General features: G+C 49.5%; 1 protein-coding gene across 1 annotated transcript; it reads right to left on the bottom strand.

Moving 5' to 3' along the window:
* Window positions 1-362: 362 nt before the first annotated feature.
* LOC149333922 (uncharacterized) lies at window positions 363-7,105 on the bottom strand. Its single transcript, XM_089557818.1, has 3 exons — window positions 6,348-7,105; window positions 5,756-6,226; window positions 363-515 (listed from the first exon to the last, which is right to left on the bottom strand). Exons 1-3 carry the CDS (start codon window positions 7,101-7,103, stop codon window positions 363-365), a joined length of 1,380 nt encoding a protein of 459 aa, XP_089413944.1. The 5' UTR covers window positions 7,104-7,105.
* Between the last annotated feature and the right edge of the window lie 5,476 nt (window positions 7,106-12,581).

Below are 12,581 nucleotides of genomic sequence, written 5' to 3'. Positions count from 1 at the left end.
TCCACCAGGCACAGCACGGCTTGAGGTGTACTTAGGAGAAAGTAGCGATGCAGGGCACTCGCTATTTCCGCAGTGGAGTTGAAAAAACACTGAAAGGTCCTTACGTTTTTCGGCCGGTTCGCGTACGCAAGGCTACAAGTACAGCACCTTGGGCAAACAGCCCCGCTTACCAGTAACATAAGCGCACTGATGTCGCATCTCGCGACACTTGTGGAACGACGACTGCTCACAGCTGTAACTCTCAAACAGTCCAATCTTCACCTCCGAGGCACTCACGAAGTTCTTCATCGCGTCAATTTTGCCCTAGTGGTTGTTGCCGTGGTTAGGGCTACGCACATGCACATCACAGCATGACCCTCTCCCTAGCGGTGCAGGTCTGAAGCAAAACCCCTTAAACCCATTCGACGGTAGGGGCGGTTGTGCAGGATCTGGCCGGGCTTACCGCAGTGGTAGGAGAGTGGCTGGTTCCTCGGTGTTCGCCACACATGTGCTTTACGCATGGTGGGCCTGAATTCCTGCGGCATGGTGTTCGGCACAGCTGGACATGGGTACTGCACAGCTGGCACCGGTGAAAAAGCTTGTGCCACTGCCGCAGGCCGTCGAAGTGCCTCGCTGTAGGTCATGATGTAGGGCTGCAGTTCCGGAACAACTGGTGCTGGTGCCAGACAGGATGAGCCGGCGCTCGCCTTGACTCGGTCGTTTTGAACCGCTGTGAGGACTGAGGAGAAGACTGTTCCCCACCCCTCCCCCCCTGGACATGGACATGGGTACTATACAGCTGGCACCGGTGAAAAAGCTTGTGCCACTGCTGCAGGCCGTCGAAGTGCCTCGCTGTAGGTCATGATGTAGGGCTGCGGCTCCGGAACAACTGGTGCTGGCGCTCGCCTTGACTCGGGTCGTTTTGAACCCCTGTGAGGACTGAGGAGAAGACTGTCCCCCCCCCCCTCCCCCCCTGGACATGGACATGGGTACTATACAGCTGGCACCGGTGAAAAAGCTTGTGCCACTGCCGCAGGCCATCGAAGTGCCTCGCTGTAGGTCATAATGTAGGGCTGCGGCTCCGGAACAACTGGTGCTGGCGCCAGACAGGATGAGCCGGCGCTCACCTTGACTCGGTCAATTTGAACCCCTGTGAGGACTGAGGAAAAGACTGTTCCCCCCCCCCCTCCCCCCCTGGACATGGACATGGGTACTATACAGCTGGCACCAGTGAAAAAGCTTGTGCCACTGCCGCAGGCCGTCGAAGTGCCTCGCTGTAGGTCATAATGTAGGGCTGCGGCTCCGGAACAACTAGTGCTGGCGCCAGACAGGATGAGCCGGCGCTCACCTTGACTCGGTCGTTTTGAACCCCTGTGAGGACTGAGGAGAAGACTGTTCCCCCCCCTCCCCCCCTGGACATGGACATGGGTACTATACAGCTGGCACCGGTGAAAAAGCTTGTGCCACTGCCGCAGGCCGTCGAAGTGCCTCGCTGTAGGTCATAATGTAGGGCTGCGGCTCCGGAACAACTGGTGCTGGCGCCAGACAGGATGAGCCGGCGCTCGCCTTGACTCGGTCGTTTTGAACCCCTGTGAGGACTGAGAAGACTGTTCCCCCCCCTCCCCCCCTGGACATGGACATGGGTACTATACAGCTGGCACCGGTGAAAAAGCTTGTGCCACTGCCGCAGGCCGTCGAAGTGCCTCGCTGTAGGTCATGATGTAGGGCTGCGGCTCCGGAACAACTGGTGCTGGCGCCAGACAGGATGAGCTGGCGCTTGCCTTGACTCGGTCGTTTTGAACCCCTGTGAGGACTGAGGAGAAGACTGTTCCCCCCCTGGACATGGACATGGGTACTATACAGCTGGCACCGGTGAAAAAGCTTGTGCCACTGCCGCAGGCCGCCGAAGTGCCTCGCTGTAGGTCATGATGTAGGGCTGCGGCTCCGGAACAACTGGTGCTGGCGCCAGACAGGATGAGCCGGCGCTCGCTTTGACTCGGTCGTTTTGAACCCCTGTGAGGACTGAGGAGAAGGCTGTCCCCCCCCCCCCCCCCAGACAGCAACCGCCAGCAGCATCACGCCCCCAAAACGTGCGCCTTACGCAGCAATACGATTGGGAAGGTAATGAGGGGGGAAGGGGAAGCGTGAAAGAATGCGGTGGATATGATAGAAGTATGGTGAACCATGTAAAAAAGAAATATAAAAAGAAATACAGAAGAGAAAAAAAATGTCCATTGCGGGGAATCAAACCCCTGCTAGGATAGTGGGCAGGGATCAGGAATAGCTCAACGCCCCCAACACGTGTGCATGACGCAGCAAAATGATTGGGAAGGTAATAAGGGGAAGGGGAAACGTGAAAGAATGCGGTGGATGTGATAGAAGTATGGTGAACCATGGAATTGCGCCACGGATTGCGCGCAGACATGTTATTTGCTGAGGCCGCTGAAACGCGGGAGTTTGAAACTGTGATGACCGCCACGAGCCAGTCATGGTGAAAAGTAAGTGCAAACACTTGAATACGCGCCCCTGCGCGCTCCTGCCACGCAGGTAACCACTAGTTGATGTCATCTCTCTTGATTGTTTTGTAAGGCCGCTGAACTCTGGCTGTAGGTCTCGCAGGCCTCGCTTTGTGGACAGGGGTTGTGTCCACGCACTGAGAACTGGCTTCAAAGGCGTCCTTGGAGTCAGTGTACATAGGACGTTACCCAGCTGGCTTCACCAAATATGTCACGACTAGACAGTCGGGACAGCCAGGGCACGTTTTACTGGGAAGCGCCAGGCAGCAGCGAACTCCCGAGCGGAACACGAAGAACTGCCCGCCACCATGGCTAAGGCTAGCCAGAATAGCGGTTAAGGCAGTTCGGCTGGGAGACGGTGCCACGAGAATGCCCAGGAATGTAGCAATATATCGTCTTGATTTCTAGATGGGAACGGTATCCGTGTGTAACGAGTACCCGGGGGTCGTCAGGCACACTCATCATCACAAATCCCTTGCAGAACACTGTGGCTGCCTTAGTAAATTTAAAGATGGTTTGTTCCCTTTCTTTGGAGGGTTTTTGACTTCTCCTAACAAGTCGATTCAGCAGTGATGAAAGAGGAGACGATTGATGAGGCAGGGGATGAAATGAAGAAATATATTTACAGAAATATACAAAGACAAACTAACTTACACAAGTAAAGTCAGTCTCACACAGAGAAACAACTCTCCTTACTTTTCGACTAAACACATTAGTTAAAGCCTAGGTGCTGTGAAAGTTGCGTGCTAAGGACGGAGCCTCTGCCTAGGCTGAGGTCCAGTGCTTTTACACCCCATTTTAAGGGTTTCACAAATAAAGAGGTTAGGGCGGTCATGTTCAGAGGCCCACCCTAGACTTCGCTTACCCAGTGAAGTTTTAATACGAAGTAGCCACAGCCCCTGAAAATTGGGCACTAACTCGATCCCAAGGTTTGGCTAAAAAGGAAAAGAAAGGCAAGAAAACATTCGCGATACCTTCTCCACTCAGGAGTCCTTGCCCTCTTAGCATGATGCTCTCTCCATTTTTCCTTTGCATGTGCATCCTCATGTCCAGCCTGTGGCCACCGCTCCCACGCGCCACTTCTTGAAGGGTGATGTGCTCTTTTCGCTAACTGACAGGGTGATCAATTACTCCGCAAAAGTAGTTTTGCACGACTGGCACCAGCTCTAAACGCAGTGCAGGATCTCTGTGAACTAGGCGTGCACGACGCCGGCACTTGTTTAAAACGAACGCCTCAGTTCAGAGGGCACCACGCTGCACTGCCAAAACGAATGGCCGAGTGCGGCACACATGAACTAGTTCCAGCAGTGCAGGTAAATCGAACAGACCTATTATTAAATTTGTGGCAAAGAAATTAGCCGAGGGCATGTATGAAACATCCAGGTGAAATCACAAAGCGCGTGTCTATTCGAATTGGTTTGTTCCGTGACCCACACAACTCTCGCAAGCTCAGTATTGACAACAATCAAAAAATGCATACGCCACGCGCCAAACCGTAGAGACTTATATACCTTTGACTGGAACTGCATGTCTGCAGAGGCGAAGGCAGTAAGTATGACTCTACGCTAAAATTGTAGCTTCGCGCGAGTGAGCGCTCCGATCCCGACCGGCTGCTATAGAAGAGCTGCATCTTATGCTCTGTAAGGCGCGGAAGCAGCGCGAGATTATTTTGCTATCCTGTGATCGGGATCGCTATCGAGGCCATAGGGCTCGCCATGCCATGCAAACGCTGTAGCGTGCGCACGGTGTGCAAGTGACTGCCACGCAACTGTCAAACTCTACACATGCACGTCGACACACACGCGAACAACGCTACGCCACGGGACGCCACTCCTTCACGGTGTTGTGGTACAAGAGGGTGTAGGGTGGGCGCGCGCGTTGGGGCGAGCCGGTTTCTCGCACGCGTCGCGCCGCTGAGGGTTGGAAAGGGCTAAGCAAACCAAACGCTAACCAAATGTAAGCACACGCGAGCGTAAGCGGTTGATGGAATTCAAAGTAAAAAAAAAACGTTTCGCAAAACACACAATTCGGTTTAATAGAATGAATGCAGCATGTTTAATCAAAGGGGAAGTGCGAGTGGGGGTAATGCTTTTTGGCCAGCAGAAAGTACGAAAAAGCGCGTATTCAATTTCAGTGGCGCAGCTTTAGCAGTTTTAGTCGCTCTCACTGTCCTTGTTATTCCTTGTTAAGGCCCTCGACGAAAAATCTAAACCTTAACAGAACATAAAACCTTAGCTCAGCTGACAGTGTTTGCTTTTGGTGCTCGGGGCACCCAAGAGTTGGAAGCATTAGGGAATGTAAAAGGCTGGCAAACTCAGGCAAGCTTTCCATGTGCAACTTGTTCTTGCTGAAAAATGATGTAAAGCTATCTTCCATGAGCTTTACAGCATTTGATAAAGCGTCACTTGGGCAAATGAGCCCGCCTTTATCAAAGTGGGTAGTGAAATAGGCATCCGCATTTGCACTTGCTTCAGCATTGCTTATGCAAAGGTGAGGAGCACAACTGAGGCAAGCTGTTTTTGCAACCATTTACCTTGCCACATAGCCCGCTACATAGGGAGCTGTTGCTTTTCTTCTCTGTATATCCTGTATGGTCACCTTCTGAAACCAGAGTGTTAATTACATCCTCGGCCTCATCGACCCTTCCTCGGTCCATTGAATCTAAAACGTGCTTAACAGATTTCTCCTTGGTGTCTGTCGCTTGGATTCAGCAGTGCTTGGACAACATCCTGGGAGCAGTTGCCTCCTCGTGGCGACTTGGCAAGGTTATAAAATGCTATCAAATTAACAGTGACCAGGAACTGCGAGACAGTTGGATGATCGTTACATCCCGATGATTGCCTAATTATTCCAAAGAGGTTTTCTAATTTGTTTTGGCTTAAACGGGATGTTAATAAATACTTGAAACCCATATTAGTGCTTAGGTAGGAAAGCAAGCCTAGAGTGCTTTTTATGGTCACTCTTAACCCAGCAGGTGTACTTTCATATAGAAAACCACCTCCAGCTGGTTTGGCATGTTCTTCCCACTTGTCCAGATACAGCATAGACCGCTTGTAACGCAGGTCGCGGGAGTCGGGAAAATCCGCATTATAAGCGGTACCGCACTATATCAAACACATCATTTTTAGGCTTTTATTCACATGCAAATATGGCCAACCCACCTTTCATTGAGTCTTTTACAACTTAACGTGCAATAAAGCACCAGAATTGGACACTAAACAAAAAACTTTATTTCTTCATCTATGAAAAAATGCCGTTACCTTCGTCTGGCGATGAGCCTTCGCTGCATTGTGCACTACCTCATCTTCAACAGCGATCAGACGCTGGAAAGCTTTCTCACTCAAGCCCTTCTGCGCGCAGTACATCCTCAGCTTGCTGATGTAATCCAGTGCATCTCTGTGAGAAACTTCCGGTGTGCTGTCTCCTTTGTCGTCGTCATCGTCCGATACATTGTCATCACGATCCCGCACTGCTGCTACAATGGCTTCGTTCGTGTCTGCTTCTTCGCAGATGAAGTCATCGCAATCCTCATTTACGAAGCCTTCGAATGTGTCATCCTGTCCAACTATGTTGTTTTTTACCAGGTCCGACCGCACATCATCAACGTCGAGGACTTCGTCGACATCGTCGCCGCGGAGGCTATCGTCGCTCCTCACATCAGGATCGCTGCCCACGGCGTTGCGCACAAACCCCGCCTTTGCGAAACACTTGGCGATGGTTGACGCTTTTATCTGCCACCAAGACGTCGTAATCATGTCGATGGCACTTCGCAGGTTTACCTTCATTGCTTCGTCTCGCAGAAGGTTAATCAGCACTCGCTCGCATATGCACCTTTTGTAATGAGGCGATTACCATTGTAATGCGGCGAGCACCATTACTGGAGCACGAATGGAGGTAGGATGCCCGAATTGCACAGTACATGCCTCTTAGGCTGCCTCGGTTGCTTGTTATTGCAATCTGGTAATAGTTTTGTAGCTTTTGGATGGCCTTCTCACCAAGTTTCTGTCGACGTGGTAGCGGTGTTTTCAGCTTTCTTAGTGCAGTGCCAGGACGTTTAGAAACGTGGTTTGTACAGTCCTCTTTGGTCACTGCCGTTAGCCCATAAACCTGAGCTTCGGAAACTGCAGCATATGCCTTGCTGTCACCATCACTGAGAAATGTGGTGAACTGCATGTTGTAGGACTGTGTCCTGCTCCAGATGCGTAGTGCTGCTTCAGTTTCCATTGCAGGTGAGGTGCACTCAACATTTTTCTCGCACACAGGAGAATGGAAGACCCTCCATACTTCTTCCTCTTCATCACAAAGTGCTTTGTGACTGCTACAGCCTTGGCAGTAGTTGGTCAGCACTTCAAAGTCTAGGCAAAGGCCAGTGTCCAGAGAGATGGCAGTGCCAACACCATTGTGGCTCTTGTGCCCGTGCTTCTGCCAGGTCCCATCGAACATGACCACAACGTCAGTCTGCGCAGTTTCCAATGCGGTTATCCGCCTAGCTTCTGCAAGATTGTCGGCGGCCGCTTTGGTGGCAGCGATGTGTATTTTCTTCGCTATGCTGTGGAATGTCTTGTGATGAAGCGGCTTTTGTAGGCCAAGAATGCCACAATACCTCATCAGCTGATCGTGTCCGACACCTGTGGAACGCGCAGTGAGCACCGCTTTCATATTGATAGCGAAACTGTCCCGGGGGCTTCCACTGCACCGCTCCGCGTCGCTGCCTTCACCGCTGTTGGTATCCGTACGTAGCGACATATATGCAGCAGAAATTGCCATTGCCGGGCATGCTTCGTTTGTACACCTGAGCTCCAGGAGAGAAGCGAGGCCTTTCCGCTTGTTCTCAATTTCAATCACTGTGACTTCGCACTTCCCGCACGCCCCCGCACATGGCACCACTAACGAGACGGGTCAGCGCTTCCACTTCGCAGATAACTACACTTGCACCGGCAGAGGTTCTGCTCTCCGCTATCTCTTCATCTTGGAACGCTGCCAACTTCTCCGACGCGCTCACGAACTCGAAAGCGTTACTGATGAAATCACACGTGCTTGACTTCGCAGCGCTGGAAGGCGTGCTTCCGCTCTGCTGACGTAGGGGGCTTGCAGCGTGCTTGCGCTTACCCTTGTATGGGCACGCAGTCCGGCTCTTGCGGAGGCGAAAGTTGCATTTATTCTCGCAGTCCATCATGAAAAATTTCTGATAATGAGAAGAATTGCTGAATAGCCGTGCGAGCCGATGCAACGCGAGCGAATACGAAACTGACGGGGTGGCTCCACTGCACGGCGACAACCAATGGCGGCCTCGGGTCGCGTCACATGACATCAGGAGCGTCCGGTAGACACGGGAAAAAAGCGTTTTTTTTCATATTTTCCCGTGAAAATATGAAACTGACTGATGTGCCAGTCGAAAGAAGAAGGCTTAGCCTACTTTTTGCAAGAGGGCGCAATGGCGGCCGGCGCCGCTGCCGTGACCGGCAGCAGCATAAAGATGGCCAAAATTGGGCAGCACGCGCTACTTTTTTGGTCACGCGGCTCATTTAGACGCGTTTTTAGCTAACTTCTCGTACAAATCTTGCTTTCATATTTTGCTGCATGAAAGTAGGATGTTCAAAGATGGTAAAACAATCGAAAACAGAAAATTGAAAATTTTCAAAATGCCGATTATTCGACCCGCGTCTCCCCTTAATTTCGACTACGGGGGGTTTGCACAGTGCACGGGCGCCTTTGCATTTCGCCTTCATCGAAACCAGGTCTTGGGATCAGCATTCGAGCGCCCTAACCACTGAGCCATCGGGGCGCATTAACTGCTGAATATCGACGCCGCAGAAGGTAAATGCTCCCCCAATGAACGTGTGACTGCCTTGCATCTTCCACTCGTTCAGCTCAACGATTCTTAAGTTTGTGGCGAAGAAATTAGCCGAGGGCATGTATGAAACCATCCAGGTGAAATCACAAAGCGCGTGTCTATTCGAATTGGTTTGTTCCGCGACGCACACAACTCTCGCAAGCTCAGTATTGACAACAATCGAAAAATGCATACGCCACACTCCAAACCGTAGAGACTTACATACCTTTGACTGGAACTGCATGTCTGCAGAGACGGAGGAGGTAAGTTTGACTCGACACTAAAATTGTAGCTTCGCCCGAGTGAGCGCTCCGATCCCGACTGGCTGCTATAGAAGAGCTGCATCTTCTGCTCTGTAAGGCGCGGAAGCACCGTGAGGTTATTTTTGCCATCCTGTGATTGGGATCACTATCGGGGGCGTAGTGCTCGCCATGCTGTGCAAACGCTGTAGCGTGCGCACGGTGTGCAAGTGACTGCCAGGCAACTGTCAAACTCTACACGTGCACGTTGACACACACGCGAACAACACTACGCCACGGGAAGCCACTCCTTCACGATGGCGGCGCTCTCAGGTGGCCAGACCGGAGACTAACTGTAAGGATTTGCAAAGGGTCCATAGTTTGTGCCTTCTGCCACTTAGATAGAAATGTTACTGGTGGTGTGGCGCTAGTATATACCTGTTGGGAAAATGGCCTCCTCGATCATTTTGTTTCAAGCAGGGCAGTTTTGTCATTCATCGACGTAGTCATTGTCATCCATTTATCTATCCTGTGCATGGTGGTGCCACTGACCTCCAGCCCCCTAGTGAAGATGAGTGAGTGTGCTGACTTAAAGAAAGGGACCAAAAAAGAAGCCTCTTTTTTATACTCTTCTAGAGGGGGAAAAGTCATTGTTATGACTATTTTCATTGTTGATGTTAAGATGGCAGAGAAAGACAAAATAAATTTAATAAATAGCGCACAAGAAATCGCAGACCATGATGGTGATCACAGCAGATGAACAGGGCAATCGAGTGTCCTGAAAGGTCAAAAAGCTAACAAAAGTTGATGCAAGCAGCTGTCTGTAGGTCTTGAGTTGAGTACGTCTTGCGTCTACACTTCCACCTTTGGGATTGGATTAGCTGGTGACGATGCCCATACCGATGGCCTGGGCTTACAAATTTGTCTTTCAACTGTGCACTAGCTCCGCTCTTTGGCTGTTCATTTTCTTTTGGCAAGTTTTCGCAGTCTCCCTTGACCTTGGCCCTTTTGCAACATCTTCATGGGCTGTGGAGCAAGGTCAAATAAACTGATGCCTGGTAAAATTTGTCCGAATTAATTTCGGTTTTGCCTCATAGACTCTTGTACACCCGGCCAATTATTTTACCGTGCGAGCGTCGACCAAACCGCTTTTCAGCGCCTTATCATGGCGCAGAGCGGCGAAACCAGTGAGAATAACCGCGTGTGCACAAGGTTTCGTCCATCGTGTCTGCTGGCGGCTAGGCTCTTCCCACTAATTCTACACAACCCCTGTTGCAGTTTGTTGAGTGTGCAGATTCTTGTCCGAAGCGAGATAGCTGAGGTACGTGTAGCTAGATTGCATTTTTTTGCCAGCATTTTTTTGCCAGTATTGGGCATAAGGTGGGAAACGATGAACAAAACGAGCGAAACAGGACAAATGCTGCATTTTTACTAAAAAGAAGACGCGTCGTTGGATATTGATGCACAGTCAGGCACTATTTATTGTGGCACTTTCTGCATCTTCCATTTCATGGCAGTTGCATGCGTCCCAGCGCATGCGTGTGCGCTCTTGTGCGTAGTCAGTAAGGTAGGAAATGTCCATCTGACTGAACAACCCCAGCCATGCGTGGGGGTAGTGACTCGTATAGAGCGGGCACGTGGTCCGTGTCGGCTTTCACTCCCCCTTGACGGCTTCCCATGTCGTCGGAAGTCACACGGTGCAGCCTCATTCTTGATAGGTTCCTCTTCATTATGCCCTACAGGCCATCAACTAGGAAGTACCCAAGGGGCAACATCCATCGTCCATTAATAGCCACAGCCATTACAACGAACACAGCTTTTGCTTGTGGCCAAGAGTCGCTGTCAGTGCCACTGCCGAAGTCGACAAACCCTTCAAAGTTGCGTTTGTTCCACTGGATGTTTTGCTGAATAGCCATTTCATCAACTATGTGGCTGCAAACTGTTTGATGCCCTTTTCTTGCTGTTTCAGCACACTTCATTTTTAGTGCTTTGAAAGCTTCCGTTGACAGTCCTGCCTGGCCATCAGCAGTCTCATACCATTTTCGCAGCGTTCTGGTATGTGGGAGGCACGTGTCAAAAACTTTCCCGACGTACTGATAGGCCTGTGGGGAATAGAAATTTAGAGTTAAAGCAGAAGTTCTCAGTTCAGGGGAGTACTGCTTTGGAGTGCCAATTCCACCATGCTTTGCGACTTGTCTTTTAAGTAGGTGTTTATTTACTTTACTCAGGCCATCTAAGACAGACACTTGCTCTCTCAGGAGGATATTCTCCGTAGTTAATGCTGACAAAACAGATTTAAGTTCGGCGTTTTTCTTTTGCAGTCTCCGCCTTGTTTGCTGCAGCCTTTTGATGCTTTTTCTTGACTGAGCATGCATTGCAGAAAACCATGCAGCCCTTGCTCTCAGATAAGCTTTTACGGGTGTGTCCTTCTATGAAGAAAAATAGAAAGAACAATGCATGCTCAAGCCTCGCATACCGCAGTTACAACAGTGTGCACATATAAAACACAAAGCATTCTGAATGTACCATAAAAAGAAGAATGAAGGAGCTCAGTTAATCTTGTCGTCCCACTTTAATATCAGAGTGTTTCACCTCTGACGGAAATGATCAACATGCGTTCACTCACAATGCACAGAAAATTCCCTCGATCATCTCTTTCTCGCACATTGTACCACAGTAACAGATCATTTGCCCCGTCACATATTTTACCAGCACTTCACCTCACATCAACCCGGTAATTCCTACAAGGGTAACCCTGTTTTTGTCCGGATGGAAAATTACATAAATTCACCTCTAACCTTAATAATTAAAGAATGCAATGGTTTACCTTCCAGGATTGCCATGATAACCGAGTCTTTGTTATTTCAGGCAGCATCACTAACTTATATGGATTCCTCACACTTTCAGTAACAAAATTTGATTTCTCAGATGACTAATCCGCACCTGCTGTTTATTGTTTTCTTTGTGTATGTGAATTTCTGTGAGAATATTTACTTGGCGATGATGTTTCTCGACTTGCACCTGAGTGCAATACCTACGCTGCTTTTTCGTTTTTGAAACAATTTTGTTCTGCTTTGAGTCCCCCCCATTCCTCCATGTGGACCCTTAGGGTATTTGAATATATCAATAAATAAAGCTCTGAGTCACTGATTCTCTCCTGGTAGATTGAGAGGTGTCCAAGAAGAAGATTCCATAATGTGCTGCTCCTCAGCTTGATGTGCAGGCCGCTCACACGCTTAAAAATTCATTGGTTTATTGATTCATCGTTGCATGCAGTGTACCGTGGAGATCATTTAGTGGATAGTAGTAAAAATTGCCACAGCGAAATCAAGCCAAGTCCATTCACACAGTCGGGGTGCCTGCACATGCTGCGTTAAAGATTATGCTAATAATGCATGCTGTGGATGGGCCAGTCATGCTATCAAATACGCTCTTGGCATATGCGCAAGCATTTGACATTCATGGTGTTGAATTCTGCTTGAGAAATAGGCACCTTTGACTGGCCCATTTACCATTGCTGGCCTCCTCCTTCGTGGCGTCCCGACAGAGGCTGGGGTGGTTGGCAAAGTCGGGAGTTCCTACATAACATAAACTGTTCAGTAATGCAGCCCACCTTATATTGTCTGTTCTCCTTCAACATGCATCAAGACATAAGAAGGAAAGCACGACATAAGGCTAATCGCAGAATTATTTGGCATGTCCACAACTGGGCTATCCAACAGCTTCCGTATATATGTACGCAATGCCTTTTGATGTCACTGCAAAAGAAAAATGCTCGCAGATTGTTAAACTCGTATCAACTAGCATGTTAATGTAATGTTATGTGTCTACATGTTTCATTTTTTATTAATGTTATTATGCACTCAAAGTGTTGCAAAAATAAAGAAGGGGTAATAGCACTACTGTGTAGCAGCGTGGATTCATACAGCTTTAAAAATTATTGCATTAAATTTTGTGTAGTGCAATCTTCTTTTGTGAACGCCCGCTGGACTTGACGTTAAAGAGGCTGGCATG

This window comes from Amblyomma mixtum, chromosome 8, assembly GCF_055824585.1.
Source record: "Amblyomma mixtum isolate Tamu chromosome 8, ASM5582458v1, whole genome shotgun sequence".
NCBI lineage: Eukaryota > Metazoa > Arthropoda > Arachnida > Ixodida > Ixodidae > Amblyomma > Amblyomma mixtum.
This window is presented reverse-complemented; position numbering and strand designations above follow the sequence as displayed.

Coding starts and splice junctions, on each gene's coding strand:
- LOC149333922 (XM_089557818.1), bottom strand. CDS start 7,103: ATGAGGTATTGTGGCATTCTTGGCCTACAAAAGCCGCTTCATCACAAG. Junction 6,227..6,347: donor GTGCTCGCCGCATTACAATG/GTAATCGCCTCA, acceptor TCTTGGTGGCAG/ATAAAAGCGTCAACCATCGC. Junction 516..5,755: donor AGGCTCATCGCCAGACGAAG/GTAACGGCATTT, acceptor ACCATGCCGCAG/GAATTCAGGCCCACCATGCG.